The sequence below is a fragment of the Diadema antillarum genome, unplaced genomic scaffold, assembly GCF_040938485.1.
Source record: "Diadema antillarum isolate AM-2024a unplaced genomic scaffold, OU_Dant_1.0 seq00000169_RagTag, whole genome shotgun sequence".
Taxonomy (NCBI): domain Eukaryota; kingdom Metazoa; phylum Echinodermata; class Echinoidea; order Diadematoida; family Diadematidae; genus Diadema; species Diadema antillarum.
In genome coordinates this window covers 294,251-313,409 of record NW_027271238.1, presented here as the reverse complement: position 1 = coordinate 313,409, position 19,159 = coordinate 294,251, and the positions used below count along the sequence as shown (strand labels likewise).

Here is a 19,159-nt window from a genome sequence, read left to right as displayed (position 1 = left end):
ACTGCAGGACTCATGTTTTGAACTTTTGAATGGATTGTCCAATTTTCCTAAAACCTCACTATTGTGTTGATTTTGATATCACAAGTCTTCTCTCAATATTGATTGCTGCATTCACTCAATCCACATAATATTTGGTTGCGCTGATTTGTGTGTGTGTGTGTTTGTGTGTGTGTGTGTGTGTTTTTTTGTGTGTGTGTTAGCTGATGAAACCCGGAAGTGGCACCAGATACAACTTGGCCCCCATCACAGCGCATCACCACTCAATGTTCAAATTTGCTATTTAAAAAAGACTACTATAACAAGCCTGCGACATATATCATGCAGAGCGATCTAGAAGGAAAAAACAATATTGCAAGGCCAATATCAAAGAAAATCACTTGTACTTAACCCCAAGGAATATGTTAATACCATATGCAGCATTCTTTTTTTTTTGCAGTACTTAATAAAATGACATTATGCATTTATTGAGTCGAATACATTCTGACAAGAATGGTTACTGTATATGGTACAAAAAGGTGGTGTGCGTTTGCGTGATCAACTCAGATAATAATCACGACCTTGGTTGTTGTTTTTTTTTCTGTAGTGACAATAATTAGAATTAGTTAACATCAATGTCGTCATAACCACCACTTATTTGCCTCCTATTTGCTCCTATACAGGATCCTTGTATAGGGTAATCACTTTATCAAAATAGACCCCTATAGGCCTAAGCATAATTATTTATACTATAAGGTAGTATCGCTTACAATGACAACTATGATCATAAGCAACAATAACCACAGTAATTATAACGGCACTGTCTTCTTCTTCTTTGTGAGTATAACAGTCAGCCGTTGGCATATTGATATAGAACTTTATGCTTGTCTATTGTCCATGTATACAGTGCAGGTTAGACTCTTCTACTTTACTTAGAAACTATGCGCTTCAAATAGGCCTAACATAATAGCAGTAGCCACTGATATGCCAGAGCCTTCTATAAGGCTCTGTGATATGCAACAACGGGGCGACCTCATCGGAGAAAGGAGACATAAGCGTCATACTGAACCAACGCACTCTGTTTCACTTTTTTGTTCGTTTTTCAGAAAAGTTATAGGGATTTATCGTTCATCTGACGGATCAAGAGCTCATTCAGACATTAGTGTAATCAAGAAAAAGCCTTTCGCAATAATCCTCACCGTCTCATAATGCATTTCTTGCCACTATAGAATGGTCCTAAATCAGAGCTTTGTTTGTCTTATTTTTGTTTATGAGGGAAAAACGAATAAATAGCGCCTTATTGAAAAAGAATTTGCCCCAGACAATACTGAGATCGAATCAAGAGATATCATAAACACCTCAAACGTTCTTACTATGCTAATGATAAGGTCATCAAGGGGGTGCCTCATATCTAACGTCTCCACGTGGGAGCTCGTGATATCATCCCAAGAGACTGACACCAACGAGTCATACAGCCCTCGAGTTCAACATTGAAAGCAGGTCCATGGGTCATACAGCTCACGAGTCATAATAGCCCATGAGTTCGACAGATACAACACGGGGCTTAATGTGTCGGTCTCGTGGGCCTTGTTAGCTTAGTGTCGAACTAATGGGCTGACTCGTGAGCTGTATAACTCATGGGCTGTATGACTCGTAGGTGTCGGTCTCGTGACATGCACCCATGATAAAAGTGGGACTGAGCTAATAAAAAACAATCAAAAAATACGAATCTCATTCTTTTTCGATATAGCACTGAGAAACGTAAGAAACGACGGCTTAACATTATGCCAACAGAGGCGAGATCGTGCGCTAAGCATTCAATGAGCGCAATGGTGGGCTATTAATGCATGTGACAAATCATTATGATAACACTATCCTGAGAGAAAAATTTCTCCCGGTTTCTTACGCGTTGGAGTTGTAATGGGTTAGGTATGTTGCATGTCCTACAATATCTCACCTCAATGATCACAGTATACTTCTTATTTAACATGTGGGGAATTGTATACTTTCATGTTTCTGCGTTCATCGCTATTCTCTATGTCGCTTAGTCGCCATCTTTGAAAATGATTTAAACACATTCATCTTGTACGTATTATATTATTTATATATACCGAAAGTCACAATTTCTGTGTCATGCAATGGCCGTTAGCAGGAGATCGTTACATGAAACTGACTATGAATACGATAAGGCATCTTTCTGACGATTTTTTTTTCTTTTTCAGTTTGATATTGCAAAATGATGAAACAAAGAATTTCTCCAAAAGAAAATTCATTCAATGATACCTCTTAGATTTCGTTTTCGTCTCTTCGGAATATGGTGATTTACTTTAATCTTATGATTATCTTTTCTCCTCCCGGTGATTGTCCAACATAAAAGATATCATTACTCAGACAGAAACACATTATTTTGAACAATAAACATTTTATTCGTGAATTTTCCATGGATACAGAATTTCATCGTAGAGATACAGACGAAACTAATTAATGATGACTTGTGATACCACGAAACAGAGAAAATGATATATCAATCAACAACACTGCTTCGCGAACGTTGATGTTAAAATGAAAAAATACTTGTAATAGTACAGTGCACTCCCGTTATAACAAACACGGTTATAACAAGTTCCGGTTTACAACGAAGTTAAAATTCAGGCCGCAAGATTATCCGCTCTGTGTTTTTTGTGGTTTATTCGTTCGGTTATAACGAAATTTCGAAATAACGAAAGAAACACAGTCACCAGAACATCGTTAAAACGGGAGTTCACTGTCAGAAGTTGTAATACAGGAACGGACATGGGAAAAGCCATCTAACCCTCTCTCTACATCACGACCAATCTCAACACATGTCGTCAATCCGGTTCACAAGAGACACATCTGCAAGTATTTTTGCCTTGTTTTCCTTTGACTGTGATTGTGAAACAATAAAATATATCATTAAAAAGCTGGTCCTATTAAAAGTGGAGTCCCAACTTTAATAACGACCACTTTGTTATTTAAATATCTCAGCCATATCAAAAACGATTTTCATCAAATAAACTTTGTTTACCTTACGTTTTGTCATAATCAAAGTAGTTTCTTATTACAATAACAAAGATAAGATAAGATAAAACAAAATAAGATATGAAGCCCCATCTCAACCAAAATTATACAATTCCTTTAAAGAATTATTGTAACAAGGCTATTGTATTTACAAGATTGTCATAACCGGGTTAATGTATTCAAAAGATTGGGCCACAGATATTATGGTTGTTTCTGTCTGCAAAATGCTTAATCAAAATGATTAAGGCATTTTGCATCGAATATACAAATAAATGTATAGGCCTACACACGTATCAATATTCACAGTGATAGTACTAACGTTAAAATGATGGTATTTACATCAACATTAATATCCATATGAGCTTTGATATCATTAATGATATATGTTTACATAATAACCGCAACTAGAATGCCTCAACACAGCGCATAGTGTGTCATGAGTGCGACTTATACTTCCACTTCTAAATTGTCACAACGCGTATACCGGTATAACATTAAGCGACATTGTGCAGAACTTGACGTACGAAAAGTGTGCATCTTTATCCTTAATTCCCTAAAATCTTACCATTATTACACTGCAAAAAGTCCGGTGTCAGATAGTGAACACCGAGCTGGTGTTAAATTTTCGGTGCTCATTTATGGTGTTAAATTAACACCTCCGGGTGTCATTTCCAAATATAAAACTGTTTTTTGAAGAGTTTCTTAGTAACTGCACTTCTTGTTGATCTTTAATTTAAACAAGACGATCAAGAATTTTACATTAAAATACTAGATTTTTGAAAAAATGTGAAAACAAATTTACACCACAGTAACACCAGCTGGTGTGGTCTCTTATTGAAGCTGGACGGGTATTAAACAATTGATATTAACACCAAAAAATATCAAATCAACACCATGTGGTGTCATTTTTGAATTAACACCAGTACAGTGTCAAAATATCACCAGGTACAGTGTCAAATTAACACCACGAAGTGTCAGGTGAACATTTTTCAACACCATCACAGTGCATTTTCTACACCTGTGGGTGTGGTCCTCTATTAACACTTGATCAGTGTTAAATTTAACACTCATGGTGTTAAATCTAACACCGATGTTTTTACAGTGTATGTACAATGCAATCTCTGAAAGTATTTTCATAAAATAATAATGTAATGTACCAAAATAATTTGACTATAAATTAGATAATGTATAGCACTGCTTAATAACATTCAAATGTTTTCAGCTTATACATCAACAGCGTACTTAACATTATGCCTTCAAAGTAATATTGACATTGATTGATGAGGTCATTGCTTTTTATACATTGTGATGCAAGGTTTAAACGTGATCACGTTTTGCTGCTGAAACTAAAGTAAAATACTGTGCACGAAAATAAATACATCAACACTAGAAGGTGACAAATTGTGTGATTTTTCTTGAAATGCCCTCGGCGCTAGCTTTGAAAACTTCAAATCCACTATATTTGTGTTAATGAGAATTTAGTTAATCGTGCCTTGGCTTCACAGAAATTAATTCCGGGGGCCTGGGGGAAAAAGAGAAAAGGGAATAAAAGAAAAAAAAAATCGGCATACCCGGAAGCATGAACATCAAATAATTCTCAACAAAATGGTAGTAGAGAAAATAAAAATGCAAAACCAATTGAAATTCAGGGAACATTTAACAAACTAAACATATTTCACAAGTTGCCTAAAGTCCAATAAAAGATTATTTAAATTTTCTGCAAAATAAGGAAAATATTCAAAAGTGCCTCTCATTTTAAGGAAAATAAAAAATTCATCTAACAGTTTGAAGAATCACATTCCCATTCAGCTTGTAATCGATTTTAACATATCTGTTTGATTTTAAGGAATTTGTTTTTCAAAGAATACTTAAATCGTGATATCTTTCACCATTGCAACATCTTTGATATGCATTATGATGATGATGCGGCTATAGTGCCTACATATCATAAGTAAATGCAGAGTTTCATCGAAAAACGGTTTATGCGCCATTCTAAACATTTTAAATTAAGTCAATTATCAGATAGAGCAAAATGAAACCTTTCCAATGGTATACCTCCCTTGTTAACAAAGCAAGGAATATTCTTAAAGTTATGACTTTAAAAATCTCATATTTTCTTATCATTCTCTTTGATTTTTTTTTAACCAGCCTAAATAGCAAATAGCTCAAATCAACAAGAACTTTTCATAAAAGTTGGAGTTATCGTGACGATGCGATGATTTCCGGAATGACGCTCTTAGAACTAGCGTGAAAAGCACTCCTTTGTTAAAGAGAATAATACTTTGAGCAGAGACTGCATTCTTCAGCAACAAAATGACTTTCTGCAGTGCCCTGATGTCGAAATTCTTAAACTGATTGTATTTAACAACTTTGAAATTCCACAGCACAACACCGAATTATTTTGATAGGTTTCCCAGCAAACATCTGGAGGCCAAGACTGAGCGCATCCACGACTCCATGCGACGCTTACGTTACATACGTGGTTGCAGTTGGATCACATGTTGGAGCCGATGTGTGACCGTTCGCTGAGTCTGCAACCTCGGCGCGGGTCTCCCTCGCGTCAGCTTTTCTTCGTTCGACCGCGGGCGCTACGCGATTCGCCATCCAGCGCGCAGACGATCGTCCGACCTTGGCGCATCCTAAGGCCTTGAGGACGCCCTTGCGGAAATCCCGGTTCTTGAAGACGTAGATGAAAGGATTCATGCACGAGTTGCAGAGGGCGAGGATGACGGAGAAGTGGTACGGCGGCTTGGTGAAGTCGACGTTGGCACCAAGGTTGAAGGCAAGAAACATAATCTGATTCGGAGCCCAGCATAACATAAATGTGACTACCACGACAAACAACATTCGCTGAACGTCCTGTACCACTTTTAGCTGCCATTTCTCGGACAGCACATTACCTCGACCTGTTGGTTAGGTGAAAAACAAAAAGTGAAAAGGCGTCAATTTACTTGCACTAGTATAATGGTAGGCATATCAAAGAACAGGTTGTTTCTTCTTCGTACGAATGACTTTGTAAATATGACTTTGCTTTTATCAAATTGCTCATTGATCGTTTTGATATGATTCTACGTGACTATGTTCATTAAAATTAGGATACTAGTTCACAACGCATGAAAACCAAATCAAAACAAACAAACAAGCAAAACCTCTGCAGGAGAATTGCACTAAGATGTTTGCTTCTAACGATTTCTTACAAATCTTGTTGTCGCAAACCTAAACGGTGAATTAGTTCAAATATGACACTTTAAACATTCCACAAACCTAGCTCACTTCTGTCATGATTTAGCATGACGGACTTTCAAACAGTCTGAATCGTTCTGTAGTCTGAATTTCAACCTGTGTGTTTTAGGTTCCACACCTGTGAATAATTCTCCTTAGACGAAAAAAAAAAAAAAAAAAAAAAAACCTGCATAGAATGCACGAAAGATTCAATGTCTTTCGTCTATTTTTCTCCAGCTCTGAAATTTGCAGATTTTTTCCCTTCAAACTGTGCTCAGAGGTCCTTTGTAACAGTTTTATCACTTAAGAAAAAATACGTGTTTTCTTGATCCCCTACGAAAGAAATATAGTTCCCATTACATCTTTAAAAAAAGTTTACATCTATACAGCCTTCTAATGAGGTGCATTTTGTAGAGGGATTCACTCTCATAAACCACACCTATATAGCATTCAACAGGCTCGATTGGCTTATTTGCTATATTTTTCCGGAGCTATTGTCAGAATCTTTTTTTTTTCTTTTTTAAGTGATCGGGGTTCTGCTGGTCCTCTTTATAAAATGTATGTGTCACATCATAATTGCAAGTTTTACCTGATACACATCTATTACTCTTGAGGAGATAATTTTTCAACTTTCACTCTCGTGCTCCAAACAAAGCATTTTTTTTCTATTTGTCACAAAGTATTCTGTTGTAATTACTGTAATTTATTTATAAGATATTGCTCTAAGTGTAGAAGAGAAGAGGAAAATTACTTTTTATTTTTCCAACCAGAAGGTAAATCGGAAGTAATTTTCTCTCAATGAGAGATAATTGCATTTAATTTAGATTTTCATATAACTCCTCTAACGTCAAACAGCGGCAAAGTCCATACAGGCAATTTGTAAAAAGAGATTGGGAGCTAGGGAGAGCCAGCTGCAATCCAAGGCATTGAAATCGTCTCAGCAATGACATAGAGAAATATCAGCCAGCCTTGATTTACATTTCAGGTACAAAGGGAAGGAGAGCAGAAATCCAATCAACAAACTGACAAAGTGCGTTATTTTTGGATTGAACGATTTTTCAAGTTTTCGTGCTTGCGTTTGTCGTCTTTTGAAATGTCGATTAAAAAAGCTAATCGTAACAGAATTGGCATACATAATAGTTGAGCATAATGATAAAAAAGTCCATTATTTCCTCGTCGCAGAGAAGTATGAGAGCCCACTGCAGAGGCAAGATCGTCCCTGGCTAGATTTTACGACGCGATCGAGTAAAAAATCGAGTGACACTCGAGAGCTGTTTATGACAATCAAATACGTATTTTAATATTCCGAATTTTGTTATCGTGCGAAAGTGGATTAGACGTGATCGATCAAGAACCAGTGCTGCTAGGTTGCTGGTGATGGTGGTGGGGAGGAGTTGTGTGCAACGATTGTATCCCTATTACTTTCAGCGAAGAAACCACAGCGTAAAATGGCAATAACATGCCAGAATCTTGAAGTAAAGGGCCTCAATCTCACTGGAGAAGACTTCACGTGACTCTAAGACCAAGAAATGTCTTGCTCTCTCAGGAAAAAAAAGCGACGTCAGGACGTCGTCCGACACGTCTCCGAATCAATGTGACAACTTATTTGAGTTTACGTTGTCATGACGCCGCTGCGACGTCTTCAAGACGTCTTCTCAGTCGCGGAGACGTCTCCGCGACGCATAGGTTGCCAGTGGGTCTCCACAAGGTCGCGGAGACGTCTCGGAGACCTCGCGGACGAAATTAGTCTCCGCGACTTTGCCGCAACTATGGAGACGTCGCGGAGACGTCCTCGAGACCAACTATATAGAGACTGGAAAAGTCTCTGAAAAAAACAGATAAATCGAACATGTTCAATTCTCTCGCAACTCCCCGGATACCATGCAAGTATCCATGCGACGTCGTGGAGTCTTCGCAGAGACATCTTCGCGACCACTGCAGTGAGACTCGAGTCGCCACCATGTCGCCACCTAACCTCCAAGCCAACTCTCTAAATTCCTTAGATTGAGATGGGGGACAAATCCCAAATTAGATTGAAAATCTCAATCTGATAGCTGATTTAGAAGTCAATCTAATTTTAAAGTCTAATTTTGGATTTGTCCCTAACCACAATCTCATGGGTTGATTTCCAAGCTAAGGAATTTATGAGAGTCTGTAAGATACCCACTTCAGTGTGTAATATCAGGGAGATGGATCCACCACCCTTTGTAATAATTATCATGAATAGCGCTGTTGGCATACACGTCTACGATCCTGAAAGAGCTACATGAAATAATCATTACCAGTCTCCATGTGGCCGTCGAGAGAGTTGGCCTGCGCCCTCAGTGTCTTGATCATTTTAGCGTGGCACACCAGATTCAACGTGATGGGAATAAAGTAGATGAGCATGAAGATGTACACGCCAATAACCTTCGAGTATGAAAGAGAAAGAGAGAAGAGAGAGATGGGGTAGGGAGGGAGACGGAGGGATGGGAGACAGGGAGAGAGGAATACAAATATAAACGAGGTTTTTTGTCATCAATTTGATAACATGTATTGAGCTTTTGTTAGTCACGTTCTGAGCACAGCCGATAGATTTAAAGTGAATGCTGCGCTCCTACACCCAGTGAGCATAGGAGTAGAATCTTCTTTTCACCTATTTTTTTTTTTCTGATCCTTTTTTTTTTATCGGTGTTCATTTCATCCTATGAAGATGGAGGTCATGTTAATATGCCATCATAATATGAAAAGGTTCCGTCAACTGTAACAGTAACAAATGGTTGGACGGGGCATAAATCATTTAGTCAACCATTTCATATTTGCCACGTGTGTCACTAACGCTGCATGGGCATGATAATACATTTTCAATCTCGACGCCATTAAAACACACACACACACACAGACACAGACACAGACACAGACACAGACACACAGACACACACATACACACACTCACACACACACACACACACACACACACACACACACACCAATCAGTAATCTATACAATTAAGGTAGGATATGACGGTATTTCATGAGAAATATTGCGTCAAAGTATTGAGGTTTATTGCAATTGATTGACAAAGTATCTTAATTAAAAAAAAAGGTACTGGGTTACAAGGGGGACATGCTCTGGACTAAAATCATGATTTCTTTTAATTAAATCGTTAAATTTGATATCATTTGCTTTGATGTCGTTTGTTTTCACAAACTTTGATTTGAAAGCGATCTTCAGATAATGAAGGCTTTCTGTATATTGAACAATCACAGAGAGGACTATCATCCCCGTCTTTTCGTTTGAATGCCAGAAATCATAGTTATTGAAGACTTGTCAAACTGTCAAAGAACCTGGTGTGCGAGACATTCTTTGTGGTTAAAAATGGGGCAGGCATTAAAACACACACACACACACACACACACACACACACACACACACATACACACACAAATACACATACACACCATATGGAATAACATTGACTGTTATGTGTATGAAAGTATCAGTTAATGGGTCCCTTTATTTTTGACGGAAAGTTGTGACATATTGAGAATGACATGAAGAATCCTATAAAATCTAATTTGCACTGATGTGCTTTCTTGCATTGTGTCGTCATAGCATATTCCTGGTAGTGAACGTCCGAGCCCTGTATATCACTGATGTTCAGCCAGGAGATGAAATAAAACTTCAAATGAATTGGATTTTCCCAGCCTGAAAAATCCTGAATTCCTTGCGAGATGCTCAACTATGTATGTGATAATTATCTTGTCATATTTTCTCTGAGTTTTTGATCAGAAGGAGGTAAAGATCCAAGGTCATGTTGTATATGTAAATGTGAGGATAATTATGCGGTATTAAGGAGTGCCGAGCTAAGAAATGAATAAAAATGGAATCACCATAACAGAGAAGAATTGAATAAAAGCCGGACCCCACCCCCCCAAAAAAAAATAATAACAATGAAAACAAGAGTCTTGGCTCAATAAATATATCTATCATGAGGTAAAAAAAATAGTGAATTAGTAGGCCTACCCTTCACTTCGAATTATTAATGTTGTTTCAGGGATGCTTAGTTTTAAAGGGAAATTTCTTGTAGCTTTATGATAAATTTAATTTACACAAAATTCAAGATTAAAAAAAACTGGGAGTGTTGTAGGGAAATGCCCCCTCTCTTAAACACAGTGTGTATCATGCTTGTGTATGTTTCTCTGTATGTTTGCGTGTGTGTGTGGGGGGGGGGGGGGGGAGGGATTACAACCATTTTTTTTCAAATAAGCCGTGTGTCTCAAAGACAAGACTATGATGATTCTTCAAGCATGCTACATTCACAGCATGTGCCGACCTGCCGTAGCATGTATTTTCACTGCCCCGCTGATTATTAAGTCTTTGTTGAGATTTTCACGTCAGTGAAGCACTTTACTTTCTCCCCTCCTGATATTGATGTGATGTGTACTTTGATTCCCGCGCTTGCATTGATGGCGTTGGTCTACACATCATCATTAATAAGCAATTTTTGTTTCTCCTTTACATGCTTCCGAAGAAAACATATACTCCCTGGGGATCTTATACACGAAGTGGTTGCAAAGATGTCTCCATTAGCCGTAGAATTACCTCAGTCTTTTTTTTTTTCATACCTGCATCCATACAGTACCGCTCTCATTTGATAATCTCACATACGTGAAATGATTTTGACGAAAAAGCATATAACAAAAACAAACACAAAAGAAAATCCAAAACACACATGATATATCAGTACAGCAATTCCGTTTGCTGTCGTTGTGGGCATGATATTATGGTATATGAAAGGAATAACAATGAATAACATGAGATCATCTTTAAGATATACGAATTGTTGGGGAATTAAAAGACGTCGAGAGCAGCTGATGTGTGATCAAAGCAGCTCCGGATCTATTTTTGTATATTCCAAGATGGCTCGTGATGTACAGCAACCTTTACGGCGTCGTATATAAATCTTTGTTGTTACGCAACTCCATTCACAAAGCCTTCTCGCGTCATCAATCGAGGCGATCGATTACGCGCGTAACGATCTTGATAGATCTGTCTTTAGAAGTAAGCGTTTTGTGTATTCTATGTCAACTTTCTAAATATATTCTGTATATTTTGTTTTCAATGTAATACATTTCGATGTTTGTATCTCCGTCTTTGTACTTTTTTTTTGCACGCTGCCGATCTCTCGTAGTTAATTTTACACTGATAGACAAAAGTGGTGATTTCATAACTCGTTATGTCATCAATGATCTTAAACGGCAAGAGATGTCTGGAATATTATATTAAAATGAGCTGAATTTTCCCATTCTATCATGAGCACGAAAATAAACATTTTTGCGAATAGAATGAATGAAAAGAGACTGATGGTGAGATAACGAAAATATGTGAAAAAAAGCTTGATGAATTTCAATGAAACTTTAAAGAGGAAACAGAAGAGGCAATGAACGTACTATATACCATCTCAACTCCCCCCCCCAAAAAAAAAAAAAAATAAAAAAAAATAATAAAAACACCCAAACAAACAAACAAACAACAACGACAAACGGGTAGAGTGTGCAAAAGTGACATGCAAAAAAAAGTTGTAAGCGCTGAAATGCTTTGATAGGCGAGATATCTCGGCAATTAATCATGGATTCTCTTCTTACCTTTTGTAAGTATGTAGTCGGGTATGGCACAAACTGGCATCCCTCCCCGTCGTAGTCGTAGACGTAGAAGAAAAACGAATTCGAAATGGCGCCCACGAGCCAGCAACCGGCCATGATGACGAGGGAGTATCTGAGTGAGAAGGTAACCTTGTATTTGATCGGGTAGACGATGGCGAAGAAGCGCTCCATGGTGACGGAGACGAGGCTGTAGACGGACGCGAACACGGTCACCCACAGCATGTACTTGGAGACATAGAAGCGACACATGAGTTCGCCGGCGAACCCGCCAGGGATTGGAGGGGTGGAGGGAAACAGGTGGAATGGGATCACCCAAAATGACGTCATAAAGTCCGTCACTGCAAGGTGGATGATGAACTGGCTTGTGCGCGTGCGCAGAGAGGGTACGCGCAAGAGCACCAGGCATACGAGCGCGTTGCCCGTCATTCCAGTGAAAGAGATCAACCCATAGATGGTGCGGACGATGGCACTGTTGTCGATGCGGTTCACGGCCCAGCCGGCGAGATCGTCATCGCTTTCAGTGTCCGTCCTTATGGCTGTTGCATTTTTGAAAGTGTCAAACGCAGGCTCCAAAGATCCCGTCATCGTTCGGATTGAGGTTATCCTTGGTTGACGCCACTAGACGGGCATAAATTATGACTAATCGGTCTCCCCGATGCCAACACGTGCAGATGAGCGTGAACTCGCACTACGATTCAAATAGGTATCAGAAAAGAAAAAAAAATCGAGAGTATGACACGTGATGGTTTTGATTTAATCTGCCGTAGTCGCCATTGTCCACGTTTTGTTTTTATATTACACATTTGAGACATGTCCAAAAGTATCATAGGGCGCTTTTTGATTCTGATCAAGACGGCTGTCTTTGACTAACAAACTTTCTGGGCAAATAGTAGTTTCGTTTCTTAATCTAATTATCATAATGAAGTCGTGTATTCCCAATATCTTTCTACATCTTCTCTCCCTCTCTCCTTTCCTGTCTTATTCTCATCTTCCTTAATTAATTTTCTTCTTTGTCATCATTCTGTTTTTCTTATATGCGCGCTCTTTTTACTTGCTCTACATTTGCTGGTGAGTTCAATTAAAAAAAAAAACCTCCAATTGTGAATGCAATACACTTTCAGGGAACAAATCACCAACTAAAGGTCATATCTTTCTTATTTCCAACAGATTAGTTAAATTCAATGGTGTCATCTTCCTTTCCTTCACGTTTTTCTTTCCATTTTTATGAGTAGTAGGTCTACATGTCGGTCAGAAAGGTAAACGAGGGGTTGAAAAGAAATCGAATCCTAAGGTACCACTTTACCTTCAGAGCACAAGCCTTATATTGCAGTTTGCATGAAGAATATTGTTGACGCGCGGTTGAGGTGATATTTCTCTCTTTGCAGATTTGACGTGATCTTCTTGACGTTCCCAAGCTGTAAGGGGGGGGGGGGGGGGAAGGACCAGGTCAATGAAAATTAGCGTTCGGCAAAATACAAACATAACGTCCAACTTTTTCACATAATACTTTAGATCTTGGACAAGCTGACTTCTGTTTCGGAACGTTCATTTGCAGGGTTGAATTTGAATTTGCCCTGTTTACCAGGAGCTCGAATATCTAAGATTGGAAAAGAATGAATTTAAAGAAAGTATACATTTCAATAAGTTCGTTGTTAAGCAGGAATGCGCGAGAACAAAAACCAAGAGATTGTCAATATTGTTCTCTTTGATCACAGGAAGTTTAACACATGTCGACAAAGAACAAGTATGTTAATTTTGACTTCTACGATTTTTTTTAATGCAATTCTCCACCACAGTGATTAGATGACGTTATGGAATACGCATTCCTAACGATGAAGCAGTTGCAAATATTTACATGACAACCAGTGGTACATCCTTTGTCGTCGTTTGAATCGTACAATTCATGAAAGCAACCGAAACCTTTGTAGGGAGCAGAGGGAGATAGAGATGGAGAGAAAAAAAAAAGATAGTGAGGGAGAGAGAGAGAGAATATGAGAGAGGGAGAAGGCGAGAGAATAAGGAAAATACAATAATGACGACGGAGTGAGAAGTGGGAGGGAGGGGGATGGGGGAACAGCTGGGGGTGGGCAGGAGAAGGAAGGGTTGATAATAAATACCACTGAGGTACACTACCAACAGTATGGTATTATGCTTAGAAGGGGAAATTCTGTCAACGTGCTCTACACGATACATTTAGAAGCTGCCCGGTAGAGGTCAGTGTCGTATTGAAGGACAAACGGCGAACGAAATAGCCGTAGACAAAGAGTTAGTCCGTAATAAGGCTAAAGGGGTATTATAAGAAATAAGCATTGTGCTGATCTTGTATTGCGGCTTCTATCAGAAATTGGAGAGGAGATGACTTGAATTATAGTCTGTTTCCTTTTGTTGTCGTTTCTTGCTGCGCAGATGTCAATACACACGACTGATTAAAAGCTCATGACTGGAATGGACATCATAATCTAATAATCATCATAAGGGATGGAGTAACGCTACTCGGTATGCATGAACGCGATGGTGAAAAACAGAAATCCCTCTCCTTCCTCAAATAATAGCAATGTTACAATCATATAAAACAAGAATCTGAACCAAACAAACCTATCTTCGTCAAGGGAATTTGAACATAATGACTGATCCAAACAAATATAATCATTCCTTAAAGCTCCTCAAAACACTAGACCCAATCGTAAGCCTGACAATGTAGGGACGGTCATGTTTTTTCCATTTAAATTGATGTGAGATCTAAACTGTACAAACATTTTCATTTCATTATTATTTTCATTTATTTCATCACGGTATTGGGCTCAGCCAAATACTGTCTTTCGCTCAATCCGTGAACTAAAAACACATGTATAAAACCCGATACAACCACATTACTAAAATACACATAAAACACAGTATAATACATGCACACAACTGAATTCGTATATAATCATATTTCGCACAACGTTGTGTTGTTGGAAAAAAAAAAAAGGAAGGAGAAAAAATAAGCAGGAAGATAATAGGATGTGAGAGGTGGTTGCTCATGCGTCTCCCCCAGCTCACATACAGACACACCTTTAAAGAAAATATACAAATATTTCAAAATGTGAGTTATGAAACCAAATAACATTGAAATTCTTAAAGTAGATTATCTCCTGGATGAAAAAATATATAATTATTCAACGAAAGATCCTGACGCAATCAAACACTCGCAATCATGCTGGTAAGCTTACACTCGAAGAATTTGGGTAAATGGAGCAAAGGTTGGGTCGAAGTCTTGGTTGCCATTGGTAACGAGTAATTCAAGAAATGAATGGAGGACACATTTTGGGTCGTGACTGAGAGAGAAAAGGGGACAAGAAAGAAGGAGAAGAGCATTTTCTTTATGGTATGTAGTATGTGTATACATCAAGGTCGTGACGGATTGACAGAGATGAAGGGGGGGGGGGGGGTGAGAGAGGGTCAGACTAAAGTACGATGCTTAAAGGGAACGCAACCCCCAGGAGCATTGTGGATTGAGTGAAAGCAGCAACATTAGTGGAACACAATCAGTGAAAGTTCAACAAAAATTCACTTCTCTAGCAATTTGAAAGATCACTTGACTAACCGCTTTCAGAAAGCAGGGAGAATAATTGCTACCCTTAACCAGTATCAAGTTGATGGAATGTGTAATTTTCATGAAAAATGAATTTTTGTAGAATTTTCTTTATATTTTCTTTATATTGTTGTCCACTCATACGTCATAACCTCTAGTAGTCTCCTCATCCAGCGGTTCAAACACCAAAACTTTAAAAATTCATAGCTTTTGCAGTGATTGTCCGATTTTCTTCAAACTTTCACTGATCTAGTGTTCTACTAATATTGCTGCTTTCACTCAATCCACATTGCTCTTTGGGTTTGCGTTCCCTTTAAATGCGATAGGCGACTTGTTGAATCTGGCAAAGGCTCCTAAACTGTTCTCGACGAGAAGGTAAGAAAGCGATCTCTGCGAGGATTTCTGACAACTCGCAAAAGCACCAGATGCTTTCATGGTTTAAACGAGGCATTTACTCAAAAGTCCCCTTCCCGCCTTCTCGTCCGGAACAAGGCGCCATGAGGGCAGTTTCAACAAGTCGCTCTCTCACAGCTTTTTGAAAGGTTAAAGGTCAACGTGCACAGGTTTCAAGTCATCGAAATCCCCAAGGAAAACTGATACAACTGTCTCTCTCATCTCATCCCGCATCGTGTTGGACAATATGCAATCATTTTCCTTTATTCTTTTAGATTTCTTCAAACCTGTTCTTGGAAGATAAGAGTAAAATGTTTTTGCATATCCCGGGGCTTATGTCCTTAGCGGATAAGTTCTGTCTATATGCCCAATTCTACATGAGAAATAAAGAATGAAAATTAGCGAGAGAGAGAGAGAGAGAGAGAGAGAGAGAGAGAGAGAGAGGGGGGGGGGGTTGCTGTATTTGATTTTCAGTTGATGTACGTGTCACTCTCATTCTCTGTATTTGTTTTTAATAAATCGATGAAAATGTTTTATGATCACCCTCGCGCAGATGTCCACACTATTTCAGTCGATGCACATCAACAGACAAAAAGTGGGGAAAGGGCGGGAAGCGTGACGAGAAGTGGAAATTGTCAAATCGTTGTCATGTGTCTTTTTCTCTCTTTTCTTTCCCCTCCAAGTTTTGTCGTTCCGTGTGCCTTCAACAGTATTGAATAGCCACCCCATGATGTCTCCGGTATATTTCTAAAGTGAACAATTTCGGTTGACACTTAAAATGTACATTTACAGACAACTGTCATTTAATTGATTTCTTGAAAAAAAAAATCAGGTCGCATTTGATTGGTTACCAAGGTGATTAATGACGCTATTGTTCAGTCACGGCTATGCATCAACTGTTATCAAACGCTGCATTTCAGTTGTTTCAATGTAACGGATATTCACAAACTGATGTGTTGTCTGTTTGTTTTTTTTTTTGTCCACGCTATGCGCCACCCTCCCCACTTCATGAAAATCCTGAAAGAAATACCTTTTTATAGACCATTACATTTCAATTACAGCAAGCAAGACTGTAGACAATATTCGACATGAAGAAAATGGATGGTGAAAAGAAATCTGAAGTCTGTAATGGAACGATTCATGCTTTGATTTGAGTTCTTGCTCAATGTCATTTCACAAGCAAGGAATGTGTACGTTCTTCTAAAATTTATTAGAATGTCTCATGTATGTGCTGTCTGGGGCAAATTATTTGTATAGGGCCCCATTTTTCTCTTTCTTCTTTCTTTCTATAAAACAACAACAACAATGTCTCAAGGTTTGACTCTGCATGAGGTTTTAATCAAGTATGCTTGCTTCTCTAAGATTTAGTTGTAAAAAAAAAGTAACTTGGGCGTTCAGGCAAAATATAAGACGGTCGTGTGATATAGCTCTCATTGAATCCTTCTATGATGAGAATCCATATCACTATTTTATGATAGGCGTTGTACTGTGTCGAGGGACGTACCCTTGGAACCTCACGTTGTTTGTATGTTTGTTTGTTTTTTGGCGTATTATCTTTAATACACGGATTTGATGTCACCCATAATGAAGTTTCTCGGACAACGTTTCTCCGAACACAAATTACCATAAACTAAGTGATTGAAACTCGATCATCACTTCTCAAGACTTCACATTGCAAAGACAGAAACGATTTGCTCAAAGCAACCGGTTTCAGCATTCAGTAACCAATCTTTAGACAAAATGTACATATTCTTTTTCTCTTCGTTGTTTTTGACCCTGCCTGTGTAAAAACCAAAGGCAAGTTGCTTACTTTCAAAGTCAAAGTGAGGCTTCTGACTACTAGTATATCTGAGTTGATTAACGTCAGTACTAGGTTTTTTCTCTCTCTGTTCTGGACTATTCCTTCTTTATTTTTTTACTATTTTGGATGCACGCCCCATCACCATTCGCGGAGATAAGATCATTCCAGCTTTTGGGAATGTGTAGGGCCTTTTTTCTTATCAAGGTCACGATCGGTAAGATTTCTCGCATTCATGTGCAGCTAGCAGATCACACTACATTGCTCGAGTCAAGATATCCGAGTGAGCGACGGTGAGCTGTGCTCACGCACGCGCAAAAAAGGGCCCGGTTGACCAATTCAATCCTGATGGTTATCACGATATAAATCCCCTAGGGAATATAAAGATGACAGAAGAAGACGGAAAAAGAGAGATGGGGATTTGATCGCAAAGGGAAATCAGTTTCGGGTCTCGTGCCGCCATCGAGTGACTATCTATCTATCTACTTGCCTTATTTTTGTTGAACCGATTCCATCACGTTTTGTGGCAACATGTACGACAAGTACCGGGAATGTTCGCGCGTGACTAAAACTCAAACACTATATAGCTGGGTATTTGTTTTTGTTTTGTGTATTTGTTTGTTTCTTCTGCTCTACAGGAGATATTTCATCAGGGGTGGATCCAGGAATTCCGTAAAGAGGAGGCGTGTTTACAAAATTAAATTTATTTTTTCTTTTTATTTCTTTTGTTTCAACAAAAAATAAAGGGGGGGGGGGGGCGTGCGCCGGTTGCGGTCCTCCCTGGATCCGCCCCTGTTTCATTTTGTTTTTATCATCATGTACACCTGACCGAACACGTGCACGAGAGATGCACGAGATTATAGGTATCCACAAAGCTCTTCGTATAGCAGGCATAATATTCTGGATAACAGCCTCCCGCTCATTCAGTTATTCGACAATCCGGGGTTAATTGTTCATCAACAAAGAATGCACGTTCATTGAGAACGGTAACAAAGGATGAGGGAGAGACGAGGAGAGAGGGAGAGAGAAGGAACAAGTGAGACGAATTAGTAGAAACCCACACACACACACACACACACACAATCAAACAAGCATTGTTCATCAATGTGAAAAACCTATCATTAACTGAGAAGATGATTATGTGGACGTTGAATTACAACTTTCAGTTGTTATTCGATTAGTCGGAGACATCTTCTATAATTGTGAGTACTCGTATCATCACCTATAAATTGGTCTGCCGACCTTTCTGCAATATCACGTGATCGTTATATTGTGATGAGTATTTCATCCTCTCGATCAGTTCTATTGAAATTACAAGGATGAAACTAGAGCAGTCATTTAAAATGTTTTTTTTTTCATGTGTGAAGCCCGGTCTTATAATCAAATTAATGACCATCCTGTGCGCATAACCAATATGTGACAGCTATACTTAGGCACTATCTGCGCTTCGTCAAACTATCAAAATGGTATGCAGTATATTCTTTTTAAAGCATGTTTTATGCTTCGTCGTA

The 19,159-nt window shown here is 38.6% G+C and overlaps 1 protein-coding gene across 1 annotated transcript; it reads right to left on the bottom strand.

Annotated features, from left to right (window-relative positions):
- Window positions 1–5,481: 5,481 nt before the first annotated feature.
- LOC139728174 (allatostatin-A receptor-like) lies at window positions 5,482–12,468 on the bottom strand. The gene is made up of 3 exons (XM_071639137.1): window positions 11,866–12,468; window positions 8,512–8,646; window positions 5,482–5,922 (listed from the first exon to the last, which is right to left on the bottom strand). Exons 1-3 carry the CDS (start codon window positions 12,466–12,468, stop codon window positions 5,482–5,484), a joined length of 1,179 nt encoding a protein of 392 aa, XP_071495238.1.
- Window positions 12,469–19,159: the final 6,691 nt, after the last annotated feature.